The 19,999-nt window shown below is 68.6% G+C and overlaps 1 protein-coding gene across 1 annotated transcript in view; it reads left to right on the plus strand.

The window, feature by feature from the left end:
* The window catches only part of CELSR1 (cadherin EGF LAG seven-pass G-type receptor 1), a 58,648-nt gene that overhangs the window by 30,812 nt on the left and 7,837 nt on the right, over positions 1–19,999 (plus strand). Inside the window, exons 6-24 of the mRNA XM_037513371.2 lie at positions 1,687–1,844; positions 2,152–2,315; positions 2,630–2,755; positions 4,283–4,449; positions 8,028–8,213; positions 8,905–9,018; positions 9,501–9,675; positions 10,025–10,166; positions 11,696–11,816; positions 12,169–12,352; positions 12,593–12,694; positions 13,172–13,266; positions 13,532–13,741; positions 14,043–14,226; positions 14,497–14,640; positions 15,397–15,604; positions 16,105–16,275; positions 17,279–17,396; positions 18,858–19,058. Of these exons, the coding sequence (XP_037369268.1) occupies positions 1,687–1,844; positions 2,152–2,315; positions 2,630–2,755; positions 4,283–4,449; positions 8,028–8,213; positions 8,905–9,018; positions 9,501–9,675; positions 10,025–10,166; positions 11,696–11,816; positions 12,169–12,352; positions 12,593–12,694; positions 13,172–13,266; positions 13,532–13,741; positions 14,043–14,226; positions 14,497–14,640; positions 15,397–15,604; positions 16,105–16,275; positions 17,279–17,396; positions 18,858–19,058 (2,970 nt within the window). The remainder of the gene's footprint in view (positions 1–1,686; positions 1,845–2,151; positions 2,316–2,629; positions 2,756–4,282; positions 4,450–8,027; positions 8,214–8,904; positions 9,019–9,500; positions 9,676–10,024; positions 10,167–11,695; positions 11,817–12,168; positions 12,353–12,592; positions 12,695–13,171; positions 13,267–13,531; positions 13,742–14,042; positions 14,227–14,496; positions 14,641–15,396; positions 15,605–16,104; positions 16,276–17,278; positions 17,397–18,857; positions 19,059–19,999) is intronic.

Genomic DNA, 19,999 nt, shown 5'->3' on the forward strand with positions numbered 1-19,999 from the left:
GTCAGACAAAGGGTTTATGGGATAACCCGAGCGAGGCTTGGAGCCCCGGGAAGCCGCGCGGCTTCCTCTGTGAGAACCGCTCCAGTCCACACAAGTTTGGGCTGAGTTTACATAGGCCGGAGCGTGAGTCACGGGCATTAGGGACGCAATTACTCCCCCGGGAGCGTTTGGGCCTAAAGCTTCGTGGTCGCCGCCTTCGCGCGGCGGGTGCTGGGGGCCGATCTCTTCTGTTTGAAGACGGCTGTGGAGGCGCCGAGGCTTCCTGCCCCGCCCGGGGTGGCCCAGGGGGCCGCATCACCGTAGGCAGCGACCCTGCAGGGCGCGTGCTCCTGCCGGCCGGAGCCCGTTGCAGTCCGTTCTCGGGCTCTGTGGAAAGGTGACCCGTCCATCCCGCAGCCCAGCGAGGTTGTCATTGCCGAAGGCGTCTGTCCTTTCTCTCCTGGGACAGTGAGGGCGGAGCCCAAAGCCCCTCTCTGGCCCCAGAATTCGCCCCTGGTGTCCCGGCTTGTGCCTCTGCAGGAACCCCCATGCCTCTGGGGGGACCTTGGTGCCTCCGGAGAACCCCACTAGGCTCACAGATTCCCCTTCCCTCATCCAACTGGAAATAGCCAGAGGTGGGGCGTGAGCGTCGTGTGGGTGCCTGAGCAGCTGCCCACAGAGGTCCTGTGTGGACGGAGGGCCCTGTTCTGTGTCCTTCGTGGCTGGAGAAAGACCCCCAAGCAAGGCCACACAACCGCCTCTTCCCAGGGGACGGGGTGGGGGGCGGGGGCTGTGCAGGGCCGGTCAGGAGGGTCCCGCTGGGCCCCAGTTCCCTCCCGTGCGCCCAGAATCTTCTGTGTGGCGATGGGCCTGGCCCGAGAGGGGCCGCCGTGGCAGACAGGGTTTTCCAGAACAAAGTCACCCCACAGAGAGCCCCGGTCGCCCATTCCCGTCCCGCACACGGCCCGCCTTTTCCTGAGTGGGCCCCACTCCGGCGGCCGGCACCGCCACTGCCGTCTGAAGAGCCCGTGTCCCCCCGCCTGCCCCGAGGCCTGGTGGCCGCTTTTGCTGAAGGTTCTGCTTCCCGCGCGGGGCGGCTCTGTCCGCAGGGCTGGGGCTCGTGCAAGCTCCCCGGGCGTAAGTGCTGTTTACCCTCTCCTCGGCGCGCCTCACCCGGCCCCAGAAATGTAAATTACAAGTTGCAGAGGTAACAGGCGGCGCGGCGGGCGCTTCCCCGGGAGGCGCTGGCGTGCGGGCGTCGTGACAGCCCCCGCGGCCGCGTGAGCGCGAGCCCGCGCGTTTCCTCCGCTCGTCCGACGCGCCCGGCCTTAGGGACGTCCTTGAGGACGTAGCCGAGCCGGCCGGGGCTCCCCTGGCAGAGGCCGAGAGCGGGCGGCTGCCTGACGAGGTCCCGGTGGTGCCAGGAGCGCCGCGACCTCTCACGCGCCGTGACTCCCTGGCGGGTGCAGCACCCCTGTCTCGCCGTGGCCCCCGCCCGCAGCCCCGGCGAGCCCACTGGGGCCCGGGAAGGATGCCGTGGCGGGGTGCCTGCTGGGGTAGGGGGCTGGCGGGGCGAGGCTGCCACGGGCTTCCTCGGCTCTGTCCACGTGCCCCGACCTCCATCCTGGGCAGGGGCACTCGGGGCTGGCGTCTGCCCGGGCCGGGCCGGCGGGACACACTGACGTCGCCTGCGCTTCTGCTCGACAGCCCAACATCGGCCGCCTGGGCCTGCCCCACGGCCCTTCCGGGGAGAAGGTGGCCGTGGTGACCGTGGACGACTGTGACACCGCCGTGGCCGTGCGCTTCGGCAGCTTCGTGGGCAACTACAGCTGCGCCGCCCGCGGCACCCAGAGCGGCTCCAAGAAGTGAGCACCCAGCCCGGCGCCTACCCACCCCTGCCGTGAGACCCACGGGCGGCCCTGGCGCCCACCCGCCCCTGCGTCCACCCCACCCCTGCTGCGAGACCCCCTCCAGGCGGCCCCGGCGCCCACCCGCCCCTGCTGTGAGACCCCCGGATGGCCCCGTGGTCTGGGCTGCACTCGGCATCCTCCCCGTGGCACTGCACCCTCAGCCACTGCCCGCCCCACCCTGAGGTGGGGGGCAGAGGTTGCCGTGACCTTCGGCCATGTGGGGTCCCTGCGCCGGCCGGAGCTGACGGGCCTCTGCACCCAGGTCCCTGGATCTGACCGGCCCCCTGCTGCTGGGGGGCGTCCCCAACCTGCCCGAGGACTTCCCGGTGCACAACCGGCAGTTCGTGGGCTGCATGCGGAACCTGTCGGTGGACGGCCGGAACGTGGACATGGCCAGCTTCATCGCCAACAACGGCACCATGGCGGGTACGGTGGGGTAGGCGCCACACGGGTGGGCAGGCGCCGCCCTGTCAGGAGACGTCCCGGGCCCAAGCTGGGCGCCCCCATGGCTGTACTTGGGGACTGGGCTCCTGCCGGCCAGCACGGCCCCTCCAGCCCAGCTCCTCGGGCTCACCGCCAGGGGCCAGGGCCGGGGTGGGTCCAGCTCTGCCATCCCAGCCCTCTGGCTGCGGCCGCGCTTGCCGGCTCTCCCTGGGTGCCGCGCAGTGTGGGGGTCGGCACAGCCCATGGTGGCGGGAGATGTTGTGCTCCCCCCGAGACCCTCCACCCCCTGTGCCCAGGCTGCGCCGCTCAGAGGAACTTCTGCGAGGGAACCTGGTGTCAGAACGGGGGCACCTGTGTCAGCAGGTGGAACACCTACTTCTGCGAGTGCCCGCTGCGCTTCGGCGGCAAGAATTGCGAGCACGGTGAGTGCCGGGCGCCCTCCGTCGCCCCAGAGGCCTGCGCCCCCAGGTGAGGGCCCGCGGGGGCACGCGTCAGGCTGGGCTGGGGCTCTGGACCCCGTCTGAGCCGGTGCCATGTAGTGGGAGTCTGTGCAGCTGGAGGAGCCGGGCGGGGTGGGGTCCTGCCCTCGGGCACGCTGGTTCCCAGACCCAGCACCCCCAGGCCTCCTGGCCGCCCGCCCGTTGGGCTGTGTTGGGCATCAAGGGCATCAGCAGGTCAGAGCCTGCACTGGGGCTGCCCGCCCGCCCCTCACCACAGCGATGGGGCTTCTCGGGGGCCCAGCTGGCCTATGGTGCGTCCTCCCTGAGGCCTCGGCGCTCCAGCCTATGCCCTGCGGGCCAGCTGCGGGTCCACACCCAACTGCTTAGGGGAGGCTGGTGCTTGATCCTGCTCAGAGCCTCGAAGGGGTCAATGAGGCAGAAGCAGGAGGGCGCTGACCCCACCTGGCGTCGAGGCAGGTGACTGGAAGGCGGACACCGCTCTGCCCTGGTCGGACTGGCCAGTTACTCCCTGTGTGGTGGAGAGCAGCCCGGCCCTTCCAGGCCCCGAGCGGCCGAGGTGGCCAGCTCTGTCCAAGGCCTCTGGACAGGTCACAGCCCCCCCTGCTGCTGTGGTGGGCAGGAAACTGGTCGGTGGGGCCACGGTGCCAGGATGCCACGCCTGCAGTTCCTGTTATGGAGGTCACGCGCCCGCCCGCCATGCCAGGGAAAACAGCTGTCAGCAGGGTCACAGGGGCGGGAGACAGATGTCCGGTGCTCAGGGGCTGGGTCCCCCCACGGGCAGCCCCAGGGGAGCCTGGCTGTGGCCAGCGGGTGCTGCCCGTGAGACCCGCAGTGACTGGCCCGCCCCCTAGCAAGAATTGGGGTGCACCTCCAGCGCCCATGCGTCCCCAGGAGTCGGGCTGGCAAGAGAAGGGGGGCTTGTGGGGACTGTCCAGTCCTGCACTGCCCGGCACCCACCGCTTTTTCACGTGTCACAGACAGGGTGAGGCAGTAGGCCCCCCAGAATATCTGACTGTCCTCACTAGACAGCACTGTCCCAGCTCGGAGCCCACCCCAGGGCCCCAGGGCAGGCGTGTGAGCTGGGCGTGATCCCCACCAGTCTCCTTCTGAGCAGGTCAGTTACGGGGTCGAGGGGCTTACACTGTCCGCCAGGCGGCCAGCCTCCGTGCAGCCCCCGCCACACAGCTCCCCCGTGGCGGTGGAGGGTGGGCAGGCAGGCGGTCCGCAGGCCCCAGCCCGCTCCTGCCACTGAGCTGGGCCGTCCCAATCCTCTGAGAGGCCCTCGCTGTGCCCGTGAGCCCCCAGACAGACCCTGGCCTCACTCCCCAGGAAGGTCACGTGCTTCCTGGGGCCCCTGGATGCAGGGGGGCGGGTGCCGGGGAGCCAAAGTCCCTGAGACCAGCCTTGGCGTTAAAGGGCGAGAGGCGGCTCTCCCCACTGCCCGGCCAGTCCCCGGGCCCCGCTGACTTCAGGCCCGTGTGTCCACAGCCATGCCTCACCCGCAGCGCTTCAGCGGGGAGAGCGTCGTGTCCTGGAGCGACCTGGACATCACCATCTCCGTGCCCTGGTACCTGGGCCTCATGTTCCGCACGCGCAAGGCGGACGGCGTGCTGATGGCGGCCGTGGCCGGCTCGTCCTCCCGGCTCCACCTGCAGGTGAGCCCGACCCCTGCAGCCGCGTGCACAGGAGGTGTCTCCAGCCCCCGAGGACCCGGGTGCTCATGGAGTGCGTGGGCGAGCTTTTCCAGGGGCCTCCAGGCGCCTGTCAGCGCCGCGCCCTCACCCCGGTTCACCTCCCGACACGACGGCGCCTGGGGCACGCCTGAGCTGTGCCGGGTCTGGGGGAGTCCGCGCCAGCTTGTTGATTCCTCTTCCCTGTGCACTTTCCTTCCTTGTGTGTCCGTGTGTGTGCAAGCGTGTCCACGTGTCTCTGGGTCTAGCTGTGCGCGTGTGTTATGGGTCTGTACGCAGGCCTGCATGCACGCCCATGGCTCTCCGTGTGCACTGTGATGGGCCCGTGTGCACATGTGTCTGTGACCCTGCACCACATACGTGCCTGACACGATTCTCCTGTGTGCACGTTTGTGCTGAGCCCCGCCACACGTGCCTTGTGTGTGATGTTCCTGTGTGTACGCTTCTCTGATAGATATGTGTGCACATGTGTCACCGTGTTTGCCATGGTCCTGTGTGCACACGTCTCTGATAGATGTGCGTGCACACATGTCATGGTGTCTGTGACATGGTCTGGCGCACATACGTGTCTGTGCTGTGTTCAGCATGTACGCCCTGTTCCTGTGTGCACGCGTGTCTGTGGTATATGCGTGTGCACGCGTGTCTCTCTGTGTGTGACGGGCTTCTCGCTCTGGGCCAGTGGACCGTGGACGTAACTGCAGACGGGACAGCTGTGTTGGGTCAGAGACACCAGAGGGGAGAGGACCCGCTGGGCCTGTCTTAGCTCAGCTACTTGGGGGGTCCCCCCCCGGCTGCTCACCCTTGTCCTGCAACGTTCCTGGGCCTCTGCCGCCGGGCTGTCCACCTGGAAGCGCGGTGTGCCCAGCGCCCCTTGCACTCCTAGCTGGAGGTCGGCGGGGAGGCTGCCCCAGGGCTCCGGCAGGCCCCGGCCCCGTCAGGACAGGTCCCAGGAGGCTGCCTGGAGGTGTGTGGGCTCGGGCCCCCGCTGTCAGCCCAGACCGCAGGTGGCGAGGGCGGCCGGGCACGGGCGACGTGTCCTGTCCTCCTGCTCTGCCAGCCGGAGCGTGCCGGCGGCCGGGAGCAGGCGTGGCCGGCGCGGTTCTGCCCGGGGATGGGATTTTTCTCTAGTGGGTTCATTGTTGGAACAAATTAAATTGGCTGTTTCGGTTCAGGCGATGAATCGGACCTTGTCCTTTGGCAGAGGGTCTCTGTCGGAAAAAAGTACGCCTGCGTGGAGCCTCGCTGACGCCGCGGGCGCCCTTGTTTGAGTGATGACGTGTGGGGGAGCTAATCCGAAATGGAAGGTTTTTTTTTTCTATTTTGCCAGGGGCTGCAGCCGGCCCCTCGCCGGAGAAGTCTGGGAGGTGAGGGTGGATGTAACTGCAGTTGGGGCAGCTGGGGTGGGAGGCCCTCCGACCCAGCAGCCACCCGGACGGCTGCCCAGGGCCATCGCCAAAGGTCACACAGATGTCGCGGGAACATCCCGCGTGGGGGCGCAGGCCCCTGCAGGCCCCGTGGGCTCCGGGGACGACAGCGTGTGCTCCTGAAAGGTCCTCTCCACGGCAGCTCAGACAAGCCCCAGCCCCGTAGGCACCCAACAGCCCAAGCAATTTGTGTAATTGCTCCCAGGCGCCCTGAGCCGCCTGCATTGTCAGTGGGAAAGCTTGGCGGCTGTTCACGCTCTCTTGTAAATCCCCTGGCAGGGCTGAGGTGGCAGGCCGTCACCCCGGTCCTGGCTTCATTCAACAAGTATCGCTTTTGTTTGGAGACAGATGTCACTGTTCTTGCTCTGCTGGCCTTGGGGTTCTGGGAGGGGATGGGGGAAAGAATGGCAGGGGGCACCGGCCTGCGACTTAAACCTGTGGAGCAAAAGGAAAAAGGTGTGAAGAGGCAAAAGGTTATCTTCTTCGGTGGACTGTCAGCTGAGACGAAAGATCCAAGTACATTTTAGTTGCGTTATCTTTACACTCAGCTGGACGCGGTTCTGCTGCCCGTGGCGCTTTAGAAGTGGATGTCTGAGGTAGGAGCGGGTGGTGTCTTGTAGCAGGTCGTTCTGTTGCGTTTGCATAATTGCAGGTCAGAGGATGCAGGGCCGTGATTCCAGCCCTCGGAGATGTGCTGAGGCTTGCTTCCCAGCCCGGCATTGAGCCGTGTGTGTGTGTGTGTGTGTGTGTGTGTGTGTGTGTGTGTGAGAAGCCTGCCCATGCCGGGAAGGGGTGCGGGCTGTATGTTCTCCCTGTGTCAAGAAGCCAAAGTGTGTTAATTACGGTGTTCAGATCTGTGGGATTAACTTTATTTCTGGGACGTATTCTCGGGATGCAGAGAGATGAGATTGTGGATTTGTTGCTTACTCTTTTTTTTAATTCTGTCAAGTTTTGCTTTATGGATTTTGAGGCTGTGTTATTAAGCGCCTACAAATGCAGAAATGTGTTCTGGAAAATCAACTTTTCGTTACAGAAATCCTCTTTGTTCTCTTTATTTTTAAAGTTGACTTTGTCTCTTATCCGTGTGGTTACACCCGCTTTCTTTTGGTGGGTGTTCGCACGTGCTGTGTCTTTTTCTGTCTTCTTAGCCTCCACCTTTCTACAGCCTTAGGTTTCACGTGTCTCTTTTAAACAGTGCCTCACCACGAGTTGGGTTTTAGGGTTTTTTTTGGGTCAACTCTAGCCTTTAGTTGAAGTTCTCTTTGAGCAGGGGTACCTTAAGCTAGTGACATGCTGTTCTCTGGTCTTCCTTACACTGGGGCTGGACTCTTAGCTCAGGAAATACCACGGTGATGACCTTGGTCACGCGAATGTGCTTCCCGGGCCCTTCTGTGGGAGCCCTGGCTCTTTGTCCGAGGTCTCCATCTAATAATCTTCCTCTCCGGCTTCCCTGCGGGGCTGTTTCCTCTGCTGCTTGCTTCTTGGCTTTCAGGCTGTCTGGCCCCGCAGGTACTTGGGACACTGGCAGCACCTGGAAAAACTGCAGACAGTTAGAGACTAGGATGATGGTCACCAGCCCTGATGTTGCTCCTGGCTGGCAGCCTCTGCCCCAGGCAGCCTGAATCCGGGTTTTACCCTCCAGCGCTGCCGCCTAGAAAACTGCGTCCAGCGAATATTCCCACCTCTTCAGAACCAGTGGCAGCCCCAGGGGAAAGCAGACGCCAAGCCCTTGGGCCGGCCCTCAGTCGGGGAGGCGAGAGCTCTGTGCTGCTCCTGGGCACACGTTCTTACAGCACCAACATCTTAGGCCAGCGCCAAGCCGATTTCGGTTTTTTGATCCATACACTGAGACATGGTGGTCTGAATCTTGTCTCATGAAGCCTTATTTTGTGTACCCCAAAATAAGAGCACGATTGTCTCGGGGGGGGGGTGTCCCAGTGTCCAGGTCCAATGGGCCTTGTGTTAACCGGGCGGAGCTGGCACTTTTCCCGGCCCCGGGGTGTGTAGTGAGCACGAGAAGCGAGACTCCGCCTGGTTTGAGGCTCCTCCTCCAGCAGCGCGGGGAGGGCCTGCCTGCGAGCGACCCGTCAGTCCGTGCGCGTGGCCCCCGTCCTGCAGATCCTGAACAGCTACGTCCAGTTCGAGGTGTCCCACGGCCCCTCAGAGGTGGTGTCCATGAGGCTGTCCAGAGCACGCGTGACCGACGGGGAGTGGCACCACCTGCTGATCGAGCTGAAGAGCGCCAAGGAGGGCAAGGACATCAAGTACCTGGCGGTCATGACCCTGGACTACGGGGTGGACCAGGTGGGTCATCAGGCCCGTGGGAACAGAGGGGCCCTTCGTGAGCCAGGGCCCGCCAGAGCCCTTGTGGATGGGGAGGTGCGTCCGGCCCCGGCTGGGGCTCACCTCCCCCCTGTGCTGGGGTCACCGGCGTGTGTACCTCATCCCCGTCTAGATGGCCGGGAGCCGGCCCGCTCCCATCTGCGTGTCCCTCGTGGCTGGCAAGTCCAGAAACCCTTTGTTTTATCAACGCTGTCTTGAGTGACAGCTGTGCACTCAGCACCGGGTACCCCAGCCTCAGAGCGGGCGGGCATGAGGGTGGGTGACCAGGGGCTGGCGCTGGTGGCCGCTGGTGTCGCCAGGTGGCCTTACGAGGCACCCAGACACTTTGGGACCCCACGCGGTTCCTGGGCGCTCTCCTGTCTGGGCTCAAGGCCTCCCAGTTCCGACCACTAAGGGTTCGCCCCGCGGGCACGCTGCCTGGGCTGTGGGCCGGGCCAAGCCCTTCTTAGGTTGCCGCCATGTCCCCTTGGCCTGCTGGGCGCCCACAGGGGCTCCTGGGTGGCAAGCTGGAAGGCGTCGGTGCCCCCCATGGCCCCCTTGGTCGGGCTGGGGTGAGCAGACGCTGTGGCCCGCTCGAGGCCGCGGGTCCGCTCGGGAGCTCGCGGGCCACCGGGAGGCGCGCCCGGTGGTGGACGCGCGGCTCCGTGTGCAGGACGCCATGCAGATCGGGAACCGGCTGCCGGGGCTGAAGATGAGGAGCGTCGTGGTCGGGGGCGTGTCCGAGGACAAGGTGTCCGTGCGCCGCGGCTTCCGGGGCTGCATGCAGGTAGGCGGGGGCCAGCCCGTCTGTCTCCTCAAACCAGTAACCGGCGCGGCAGCCGACCCGGCCTAAACCCTGTCCCCCGCCCGTCCTGCCCATCGCTCCCTCGTGCCGTGCCCCGCCCCACCCCAAGCCACCTGGGCCCCTGCGGCTCCGCCTGGTGTCCTGACCCCGCGCGCACCTGTGCACGGCCACCCGGGCCCCCAGGGCGTCCAGCTGCAGCCCCCGAAGCCCCCCGCCTCCGCCTCGCCTGCAGGGAATTTGCCCCTCACCTGCCCCCACCCGTGGTCCTGTCTCCCCACCTGGAACCAAGCCCGCGTGTGGCGGAGTCCCCGTTCCGCCGGCTCCCGCCCCTCTGCCCGTCCCTGTCGCAGCCCTGCAGGCCGGGGAGGCCTTGCTGTGGACACGAGCCCTGGAGCAGGGGCCTCTCATCCCAGGCCTTCGGGGCCTCCAGCCCCAGGGCCGGGTCTGACGCTGTCCCCACGCAGGGAGTGAGGATGGGGGAGACGCCCACCAACGTGGCCACGCTGAGCATGAAGGACGCTCTCAAGGTCAGGGTGAAGGACGGCTGTGACCTGGAGGACCCCTGCACCTCCAGCCCCTGCCCCCGGCACAGCCGCTGCCGGGACGCCTGGGACGCCTTCGCCTGCGTCTGTGACAAAGGTGGGAGCCGGCCGCGCCCCAGGCCCCTCAGCGCAGGACGGTGCCGCTGGCTTCTGAAATACAGAGCCGAAGCGGGGGTCGGCGCCCCCGTCAGCTTTCCGTGGGCCTGCAGCGTCGGCCCCTCTTAAAACGCCCGTGTGTGCCCGCTGACGGGGCCCGCGGCCGCCGAGCCGCACCCTTGTGGCACCGGCCCGGGGAGGGTGGAGGGCAGAACGCGCACACTTACAGTCGCTGCCTCGGGGCGCCCCCACAGCTCCCGTCCCCCGGGTGCCCCGCCACGTGGGTGTCCAGCCTCTGCGCGGGCAGTGCCGGCTGGGCGTGCCCTGGGTGACGCCGGTCTGCCCTGCAGGGTACTTCGGGCATAGGTGCGTGGACGTGTGTCGCCTGAACCCCTGCGAGCAGGTGTCGGCCTGCGTGCTCAGCCCCGGCTCCCCGCGGGGCTACGAGTGCCAGTGCGCGGCCGGCCGCTATGGGCCGTACTGCGAGAACAAGTAAGAGCCCCCGGCCGCGCCCTGCCCGCGCCCCCCACCCACACTGCCCCGCCCTGCCCGCGCCCCCCACCCACACTGCCACGCCCTGCCCGCGCCCCCCACCCACACTGCCCCGCCCTGCCCGCGCCCCCCCCCCCACGCTCCCCAGCCCCGCGGCACGTGGTCACGGTGGCATTCGCAACGTGGCGCCAGAGAAGTGAGACCCCAGCTGGGTGCCCTGGTGCGCCGCGTGGGCATGTTCCCAGAAGCACGCGTGCGCAGGCAGGCGGACCCGCTGGAGACACATGGTCGTAAGCGCCACCCCCCAGCCGGGGCCGGTGCCCCCGTGCGCACCCCAGGGACGGGGTGCTTGGCCCTTCACATGCTGAGCACTTGGGGGGCTGCCTCGGGGCCAGCGGTCCCTGGCCAGTGCTGCCCAGCCCGGTGTGGGGCCTCGGTCCAGTGGCACCAGAGCACACGCCGGGACCCCACCCTTGAGCAAGCGCGGCGGGAGTGCGGGCAGTGGCCCGCGGTGACGGTGGTCCGGGAGCACAGGGCCGGGGAAGGAGCTGTCCCGCGGGGCTGCGCTGGGAGGCAGGGAGGCCTGCTGGCTTGTGGCCTTGGGGCCGGCCTGGGTCCCGGGAGTTCCCGCGGGGCGCCCAGGGGGCAGGGGCCAGCTGGAGGTCAATGCAGGGTCCCTAGTCCTGGCCAGGATCTCCGCCCGTCATTTGTACACCCTTTCTGCTGGTGGTGGTGTGGAGGACCCAGCGCTTCACGCGGGGCCACTGGCAGGCGCAGCGATGGCTCGGGGGATGCCAGGTGGAGCCTGGGAGGCCTTCGTGCTGTTGCTGGCGCCTGGGCTCTCCGCCAGGGCTGGGCGAGGCAGGACTGGGCCTGCCGTCCAGCCGTGGCTTCCAGGAGCTGACGGGGGCATGTGGGACAGAGGCTGCTTAGAGTGTGCATGGGGACGCGGTGACGGTTCAGTCGGGACCGGGGGGCGCACGGTGCTGTGGCCCCTGGTCCAGGAGCCACTGGCAGGCACCCCGTGCCACAGACGCCCTGAGTTGGGAGGGTCGCCGGCGGGGTGCAGTCTGCTGTGTGGATGGGGGTCCTGCCCGGGGCAGCGCACATGGGGTTGGTTCCAGTGAGTGCCCGCGGGCCGGGCATTATTGCGGGCAGCGGGCAGTGACCTCAGTTGGACGCCCCGCCCCGCGCTGGGTGGGGGACCCCCTCCAGAGAAGGAACGAGTGAGCAAACTGGTTAATTAAAAAAATAAAGTTCTGTGGTCTCTGATTTGCTCCGCAGTTTGGTACCCCAAAAAAACCCCAAACCAGCAATTTCATAGATAGAACTGCCCCAGACGGGGCCCCTGGAGCTGGGAATGCACCCAGGAGTTCTGAGCGTCCTGGCAGTGGCCCCGCAGAGGGGCAGCCGAGGCCACGGGGGAGGGAGGGACTGGAACCTGAGAAGCAAGGCCCAGGCCCCAGAAGGCTCCTCTGGCCCCACGAAGAGCCCCGGGTACACTCTCCTCCTCGGGCATCTCCCTGCAGGATCGACCTTCCTTGCCCCAAAGGCTGGTGGGGGAACCCTGTGTGCGGACCTTGCCACTGTGCCGTCAGCAAAGGCTTTGACCCCGACTGTAACAAGACCAACGGGCAGTGCCAATGCAAGGTGAGGCGGTGGGGAGGGAGGGGGGCGCGTCCACACGGCACGTCCCGCACAGCCAGAGCCTGGCACGCGCACACATGAGCACACACAGCCCGGAGCCCAGCGCACACGCGCGTGAGCACACCAGGCCCAGAGCCTGGCATCCCCGCACACGTCGGTCGCCACTCGACTCTGGTCCTTCTGGGGACCAACACGGAGGAGGCCTGTGAGCGTCGGCGTCTGCACGCGCAGCCCCCACAGCCGCGGCCGCCCTGGGGATGGGGTGCGGGGCGGCCGGGGGGCCCAGTGCCCGCTGAGCCTGAGCTGCTCGGACCTGGCCTGGAGCCGCCCTGACCCGGCGCCTCTGCTGCCACAGGAGAACCACTACCGGCCCCCGGAGCAGGACGCCTGCCTGCCGTGCGACTGCTTCCCGCAGGGCTCCCGCAGCCGGGCCTGCGACGTGGACACCGGGCAGTGTGCCTGCAAGCCCGGCGTCGTCGGCCGCCAGTGCAACCGCTGCGACAACCCCTTCGCCGAGGTCACCGCGCTGGGCTGCGAAGGTCTGAGCCGGCCGGGGCACCCGGCTGCGTCCGGGACGGGCTGCTGTGTGGCATGCGCGTGCCCGAATGCCCCCGGGCTCGGGGGGTGCTGGGCAACCCCGGGGCTGCCTCTGGGGCCCTCCGGAGGGTGGGTCACGCCGGGGTCACTGCCGCGGGCAGGGGAGTGCGGGGGTCTGCCTCGGGCAGGTCTCTGGCAGGCAGAGCCCTGCTGCACTGAGCCGCCTCCTGTCCGGCCCCCAGTGATCTACAGCGGATGTCCCAGAGCCTTCGAGGCGGGAATCTGGTGGCCCCAGACCAAGTTCGGACAGCCGGCCGCGGTGCCCTGCCCCAAGGGGTCTGTGGGTGAGTGGGGAGCTGCGGGGCAGGTGGCGGAGGCTTGGGCTTGGAGCCCTCACCTGGGGCAAGAGGCCTTTAGCCAAAGGCTTGGGCAGAGCCGAGGGCCGTGCAGACCCGCAAGGAGGGTCTTCGCTGCGCATGCGTCGGGGTCTCTGGGGGTGGCAGCCAGGGGTGCACCCTATAGGGGGCAGCCGAGAGATGACCCCTGGGGCCGTGGCTCCCACCTGTGCCAGGTGCCCGTTGCCACATCTCGCTGCCCAGACGTGCCCGACGCTGCCCGACCAGCTTCCCCTGGAGCCCGCACTAGCCCAGACGTGGCTCCGTGCCCCACCCCCCACCCTGTCCACCCGTGGGTGCCTCACCATGGACGGCCCCGGGGACCCCGGAACCTGTTTGTGAGCTGAGGGCCGAACTCGCTGGGCGTCGGCTCACTGGGACCGTGTTGCCTGGCGCTCACGCCTCCGCCTGTCCCTCCGCCCCCAGGGAACGCCGTCCGGCACTGCAGCGGGGAGAAGGGCTGGCTGCCCCCCGAGCTCTTCAACTGCACCAGCTCTTCCTTCGTGGAGCTCAAAGCCCTGGTAGGCGGCCAGGGCTGGCAGGTGGGGTCTGTCGGGGCCCCGGGGACCCCGGAACCTGTTTGTGAGCTGAGGGCCTGCCCCGGCCGTTGGCCTCGCCCCCTCCTTCCCCTCGGGGCGTCTTCCGAGACTGTTTGGTGGCGTGGACGCGCCGTGGTCTGCTGCCCTCCCCAGCCAGGGGCGCCCTGAGGTTTGGGGATGCTCAGTTTCCGGGTAGCTGGAAGGCCTGCAGCCGCCGGGCGCAGCGCTCACGGCCCGGCCCTTGCAGAACGAGAGGCTGAGCCGGAACGAGACGCGCATGGACAGCGACACGTCCCTGCGGCTGGCCAAGGCCCTGCGCGGCGCCACCCAGCGCTCGGGCGCGCTCTTCGGCAATGACGTGCGGACGGCCTACCAGCTGCTGTCGCGCGTCCTGCGGCACGAGAGCCAGCAGCAGGGCTTCGAGCTGGCGGCCACGCGGGACGCCGACTTCCATGAGGTGGGGCCGGGCTCTCGGGTCCTCTCCCCGCCACGCAGAGCCCCGGGGCCCCCCGCCCCGCAGAGCACCAGGCACGCCCCAGGCTCCCCACCGGGCTTAACTGCTGGGTTGGGTCGGGGCACACAGAAAGCCCCCCGCAGGGCTTCTCCTTGACGCGGGGCCTCCTGCCTTGGCGATTAAACACCAGCTCCGCTCCCCGCTGCCACCCCGGGGTCCCGGCCCTGGAGCCTTTCTCGAATGCGGGCAGCCAGGCTCTGGGCAGCCCCCTCGCGGACTGAGCGCCGTCTGTCTGTCTGGCCAGGACATCGTCCACGCCGGCAGCGCCCTCCTGGCCCCGGGCACGCGGGCCGCGTGGGAGCAGATCCACCGGAGCGAGGGCGGCGCCGCGCAGCTCCTGCGGCACTTCGAGGCCTACTTCAGCACCGTGGCCCGCAACGTGCGGAGGACCTACCTGCGGCCCTTCGTCGTGGTCACCGCCAACATGGGTGCGGGCGTGCCCCGGGGCTCGGGGGGCTAGGGCCGCGCCGGGGTGGCCGGAGACGGCCCGCAGCTCTGGCCGTGTCCTTGTCCGCGTGGGTCGCGCCGGCCCTACCCCGTCCCGCCCTGCATGTCAGTCTGTCCGTCCTGTGGGTCTGAGGCGGCGGCGCAGGCTCAATTCTGTCCTGGAGGACCCGGTCTGGCCAGGCGGGCGGGAGCGTCGGGGGTCCTGGAGGCGCTGGGGCGCGTGCAGTGTGCTGACGCCGCCCGTCCCCCAGTCCTCGCCGTCGACGTCTTTGACAAGCTCAACTTCACGGGAGCCAGGGTCCCGCGGCTCCGGGACGCGGGAGAGGAGGTCCCCAGGGAGCTGGCGTCCTCCGTCGTCTTCTCCGCCGACTTCTTCAGACCACGTGAGAAGAAAGGTGAGACCTGGCGCCGCCCCGGCCCCGGCCACGAGGACAGCCGTGCCGGGCGAGGGCCTCAGCCTGCGGGTGGCTGGGACCGGGCTCCTGAGGGCCTGTGGGCTGGGCGTGGCCGGTCTCCCTGGGTGGGCGACTGCGGAGGTGTGGACGCGGGAGAGGGCACAGGCGGCCAGGAAGGGTCAGCTGGAAAGTTTCAGGGCGTCTGTGTTGCCAGCCCCGGAGTGGCCCGTGTGCCCCCTCCGTGGCCAAGGGGGAGCCGAGCGGCGTGCTCCCCCAGCAGGCAGGGTGGCGGGTGGCGGAGTGGGGCCCCTAACGGAGGCCCTGGCACATGCGGGGATCCCTGCCCTGTCCCCAAGGACAGGCCACGCCCACAGCCGTGCAGCACCTTGGGGCCGCCTTGCGGCCTCGGCAGGTTTGCCTGTGCGGTGGCCGGCTCGGCGGCGTGGGGTTGACTACCCTGACTCGGCGAATGGTGGGGTTGGCCAGGTCCCTCCTTGCGGGGCTGACCAGGCTCCCGGGCTCCCCTCTGGGCAGCTGTGAACGTCTGCTGGCCGCAGGGCTGTCTGGGAGTCTTGTTCTCTGGCCTCTTGGGCGCCCCTGAGGAGTGGACGGCTGGGCCTGGGTGGGTCCTGGCTGAGCCTTGGGAAGTGCCGCCTGCTGTGTCCGCAGCCCTCGCCGGCTCAGGAAGCCCTGGCTGAGCGGACAGCGGTTTGCTGGGGGCGCGGTGTCCATCCTCAGGCCATGCTCCTGTTGCAGAGGGCCCCACGGTGAGGCCGGCCGGCAGGAGGGCCGCCCCGCAGCAGACGGCGTGGCCAGGGTCCGGGGCCCAGGGGGAGGCCCCGTTCCAGAGGCGCAAGCGGCACCCTGACGAGCCGGGCCAGTTTGCCGTCGCCCTGGTCATCATCTACCGGAACCTGGGGCAGCTCCTGCCCGAGCACTACGACCCTGACCACCGCAGCCTGCGGTAAGGCCCGGGGGGAAGGGTGTTTCCAGAAGCTTCTGAGGCTTACACAAGTCAGACCCCCGGCCGCTGGAACGGGTGGAGGGGGGTGCTGCGCCCACAGCCAGCTGCCGAGGCCCCCAGCCCTAGGGCCGCACAGACATGCTGGCTGGGAAAGCTTCGTAGCCCCATGGAGATGGACACACCCAAGGCCTCACTTCTCCCTCAGCCCCTCCTCCAGACCCTTCCAGGGCCTGTGCTGGTCCTGGTGGCTGGTGGAGACCCTCACATGGGCGGTCACTGCTCAGCCCCTGGCCCAGCCACTCCTGCGCCTGTGGTCACATGTGCCCTGGGCCCCTGTCCCCCCGTGGCCCCCCCTTGCTGTTTCTAAACCTGCAAAGCCCGCCTGAGGCCCGGCCACGCATGGACACCATGGTGATGGGGCAGCCTGTCCTGCGAGCGCGGGCCCGAGGCCCACGGCGGTCCCTCCCAGACACGCTGTCCCTGCGCCCTGCCCCGCGCAGGCTGCCGGCCCGGCCGGTCATCAACACGCCGGTGGTGAGCGCCGTGGTGTACAGCGAGGGGGGCGCGCCGCTGCCGGGGCCCCCGGAGCCGCCCGTGCTGGTGGAGTTCACCCTGCTGGAGACGGAGGAGCGCAGCAAGCCGGTCTGCGTGGTCTGGAACCACTCCCTCAGGTGCGGGGGGGGAAACGTGGGTGGGGGGCAGGGCCTCAGCTGGGGCGGCATGGGGCGGGGCCTCCGTCAGGTGGGCGGTGGGGGCGGGGCCTCCGTCAGGTGGGCGGTGAGGGCGGGGCCTCCGTCAGGGGAGAGTGATGTGTAGGAGTGGGGGAGAGGGTGGCCCCCTCCGCCCACAATGCGGCGGCCCTGCTAAGCCCTGTGGGAGCCCCCAGGGCCCCCCAGGCTGTGCGGCCGGCACCGGCATGCAGTGTTCCCGTGCCCACCCCCCACGCTGGACGCTGGGCTGGCCTGTCCTTTGCAGAGTCCATTCCCGTGGGACATACATGCCCCGCCCCCCGCCCCATGCCCCTGCGTCCCGCATCCGGGGTCCTCGGGGCTGTGCCGGCATCGAGTGTGTGGCTCGGCGGAGACGCCAGGCCCGTCCCTGCTGTGTCCCACACTGGCAGCGGGCAGCCCGGGCCTGGGTGCAGAGGGGGAGCCACCTGGGAGCGGCTGCCAAAGTCTGCCGGCAGGCGTCAGTGGGGCGGCTGCGGGGCTGAGTGAGGGGGGCAGTTTCTGCCCCTTGATCATCCCTTGCTTGGGGGGCTGACCCCCGGGGCTGCGGTGCTGGCAGGCGCGTGTCCCCCTCCCTACTCCACAGCCGGGTTTGCGGAGGCTCGAGGTGCAGCTCTCCCAAGCCGCGCAGCGGGCTCTGCACAGGCCCCGGGGAGCATGGGGTGACCGTGGGGCCCCATGTGCAGGCAGCCCCGGAGCCCCGTGCAGTCGGAGGGTGGTGGTGCGGGGTGAGCGAGGCGAGGTTTCCTCGCTCCTCCGGCCGTGCCAGGAGCCCGAGTACCAAGCGACTGTTTTAACAGCCAAGCTTTCGACAGGAGGGCAGGAGGGACAGGAGGTGTGGCCTCGGGGGCAGGAGAGGGCCCCCTCCGGCCACTGCGGGATGGTCCTCGGGGTGACCGGGCCCTGGAATGGGCGGCCGCCTGCTCACCGCCCCTTGTCTCCGCAGCGTGGCTGGGTGGTCGGCCAAAGGCTGCGAGCTGCTGTCCCGGAACCGGACCCACGTTGCCTGCCAGTGCGGCCAGGCCTCCAGCTCGGCGGTGCTCATGGACGTCTCCCGACGCGAGGTGGGTGCCTGCCCGCGGGCCCCGCCCCCTGGCCGGCTCTGGGATCCGTCCTCGGACACGCAGGCCGCCCTGGCCCCCGGCCCCAGCCTCTGCTCCTCCCGGTGCTGCGCACTGAATGACCAGGCCGGCAGGAGTCGTGGCTAGAATTTCCATAACAAAACCGCCTGAGAAGGGTTTGCAGACAGGCCAGGCTGTAAATTAAAAAGCTGTGATGGCAGCCCCAGCCCACCCTGAATGGGAGCTCCTGGGACACACACCCCACTTCAAAGCAGGGTGCGCAGCGGGCTGCCAGGCGATACCTCTGCCGGGAGGGAGAGAACTGCTGGCAGGAACAAAGGCAGCGCGGCCTCGGCACACAGGCGGCCCCAGCACAAAGGAGGTTCCTCAGGTGTCCCCAGGAGGGCCCGACTCACTGGACCTGTGGACGGGCCCGCAGTGGGGCCAGCAGGGGGAGTTGGGCCCCTGGGGTGTAGGAATCAGGACAAAGATCTGGAGTGACCTCGCCCGCCCCTCCTTTGCTGGAGGCCAGACTAGTAGCCTGCCCAGGCTCTCTGGTCAGCAGCCCGATCCCTGTCCACACTCGCGAGAGGACGGGTCAGCCAGTGGCTGCTGACGGGTACGGGGCGCCCCTGACCAGAGCTCCCTGGCAGGGGGCTCTTCCCTGCAGGTCGCCCGGTCCCAGCCCCCATTGTTAGTGGTCTGTGTCCAAGGAGAGGCGTGTTTGGGGGCGCCCTGGTGGCCAGGAAGCCGGGCAGCGCCAGGCTGACTCCCAGGCAGAGGACGCTGACGTTCTGGCGGATGAACAAGCAGAGGAGGACTCGGGTTCCCCACTCCTCAGGGCGCCTAGGAACCAGTGTCCAGCCCTGCTGTCGGCGGTGCGCCCCCAGGGCTCCCTGTGGGCCTGGTCTGGAAGGAGCTGCAGAGGCCCGAGCCTCTCAGGTCTCCATCCCGCCCAGTGCCGGCTGCCAGGTGCCCCGAGCTGCCCGCCCGCACTCACAGCGCCCCGCAGCCCGCTGCCCCCGTGGTTCCGGACGCCCTGCTCTTCCCAGGCCCTGGGCCGAGGCTCACTTTGCAGAAGCTGGGGAGGCGGCCGCGGCCCTTGCCGCCGGACACTCGCCTTTGCGAAAACGGACAGTCCATTGGGCAGTCTCCCAGCTCAGGTTTTGGGGGGGCAGGCCCAGCGTCCCGTGGACACCAGGAGTTCTGGGAGATGATCTTTTCCCCAATTGTGTTGTTTTTCTTTGTGGCAAAATGCACGTGACGTGACTTCCACCCTCACCCATGCAGCGGTCGCCCCCCCCTCCAGAGCTCCCGGCGCCCAGACTGCCCGTCTGGACTCGCCCCGGGTGGGCGCCCGGTCAGCGGCCGCCTGGTGCTGCTGCGCCCACCCCTCGCGCACGGCCTAGGGGGGCAGTGTCCCCACCGCCGGAGCCACGCTCACTCTCTGCCCGCTGCCCGCAGCACGGGGAGGTCCTGCCGCTGAAGATCGTCACCTACGTCGCGGTGGGCCTGGCCCTGGCCGCCCTGCTGCTGGCCTTCGTGCTCCTGGCACTGGCGCGGGCGCTGCGCTCCAACCTGCACAGCATCCACCGGAACCTCGTGGCCGCCCTCTTCCTCTCGCAGCTGGTCTTCGTGGCCGGGATCGCGCAGACCGACAGCCCGGTGAGGCCCGCGCCCGCCCTGGGCCGCCTGGCGTGTGCACCCCTGCCCCGGGCCCCGGGCGGGGGTGTCCGCTGTGCTTCAGCAGGGGGTCGGCCGCTCATCTCCCACCCAGTCAGGGGCCTTGTCCTGCCCCCGGGGGTCACGTCTAGCGGGCGGGGGGGCGCCACACGCCACCTGGCACTTTCCCGGCGTGGACCTGAGTGACTTCCTGGGGAAAGTCCTGCTGCTGTAACTGGAGCCTGGAGGCCCGACATGAGACGCGCACGTCCGTGGGTGTCTGCTTGGAGTCGCGCTCTGCGCTCTCGGAAAACCTCCGCCCGCCTGCTCGTGGGGGAGGCGGGCGCGACGCCTAGGCCAGCACCTAGCTGGCCTCACGACCCTGCGCGTCGTCCCGTTGAGCGTGGCTGGTCTCCGTCGAGGCTGGAGCCTCCCAAGGGGGAGGACCTAACCTGGGGGCTGGGTGGTCCCTTCCGCCCCGGGGCGGTGCTGGCGGGCGCTTTCGGGGGTGGGGGCTGTATGCCCCCCAGCAGCCCCAGAAGCAGCCCCGGGAGCAAGCCAGCACCGGCTCCATCTGCACCTCCCAGACGCCCCAGGACCTCGCCCCAGGTCCGAGGCCCCGGACGGGGACATGGGGCTCCAGCCCCACTTTGCCTCTCCCCAAAAGATGGCACGTTCCCTGCAAAGTTGCGTTTGGGGGTCACCCCAACTCCACTGCCGGGTTAACGTGGAAACTTCGGAGTCTGTAGCTGTTGATCTAAAAAACTGCCAGTTTCTTTACTAGCAAAACTGGCCGATTCCGGAAGAGCAGGGGACCTCGGGATGCAGGCAGCGGCAGGACGTAGGCCGGGCCCCGGAGCCAAGAGGGGACCCTGCTTTCATAGCGGGAACGGGGCAGCCGGAGCCGGGGAGGAGAGCGAGGCCCAGAGTGGCGGCTTCTCGTC

Source organism: Talpa occidentalis, unplaced genomic scaffold (assembly GCF_014898055.3).
Source record: "Talpa occidentalis isolate TD23 unplaced genomic scaffold, MPIMG_talOcc4v2.1 talOcc4.16, whole genome shotgun sequence".
NCBI lineage: Eukaryota > Metazoa > Chordata > Mammalia > Eulipotyphla > Talpidae > Talpa > Talpa occidentalis.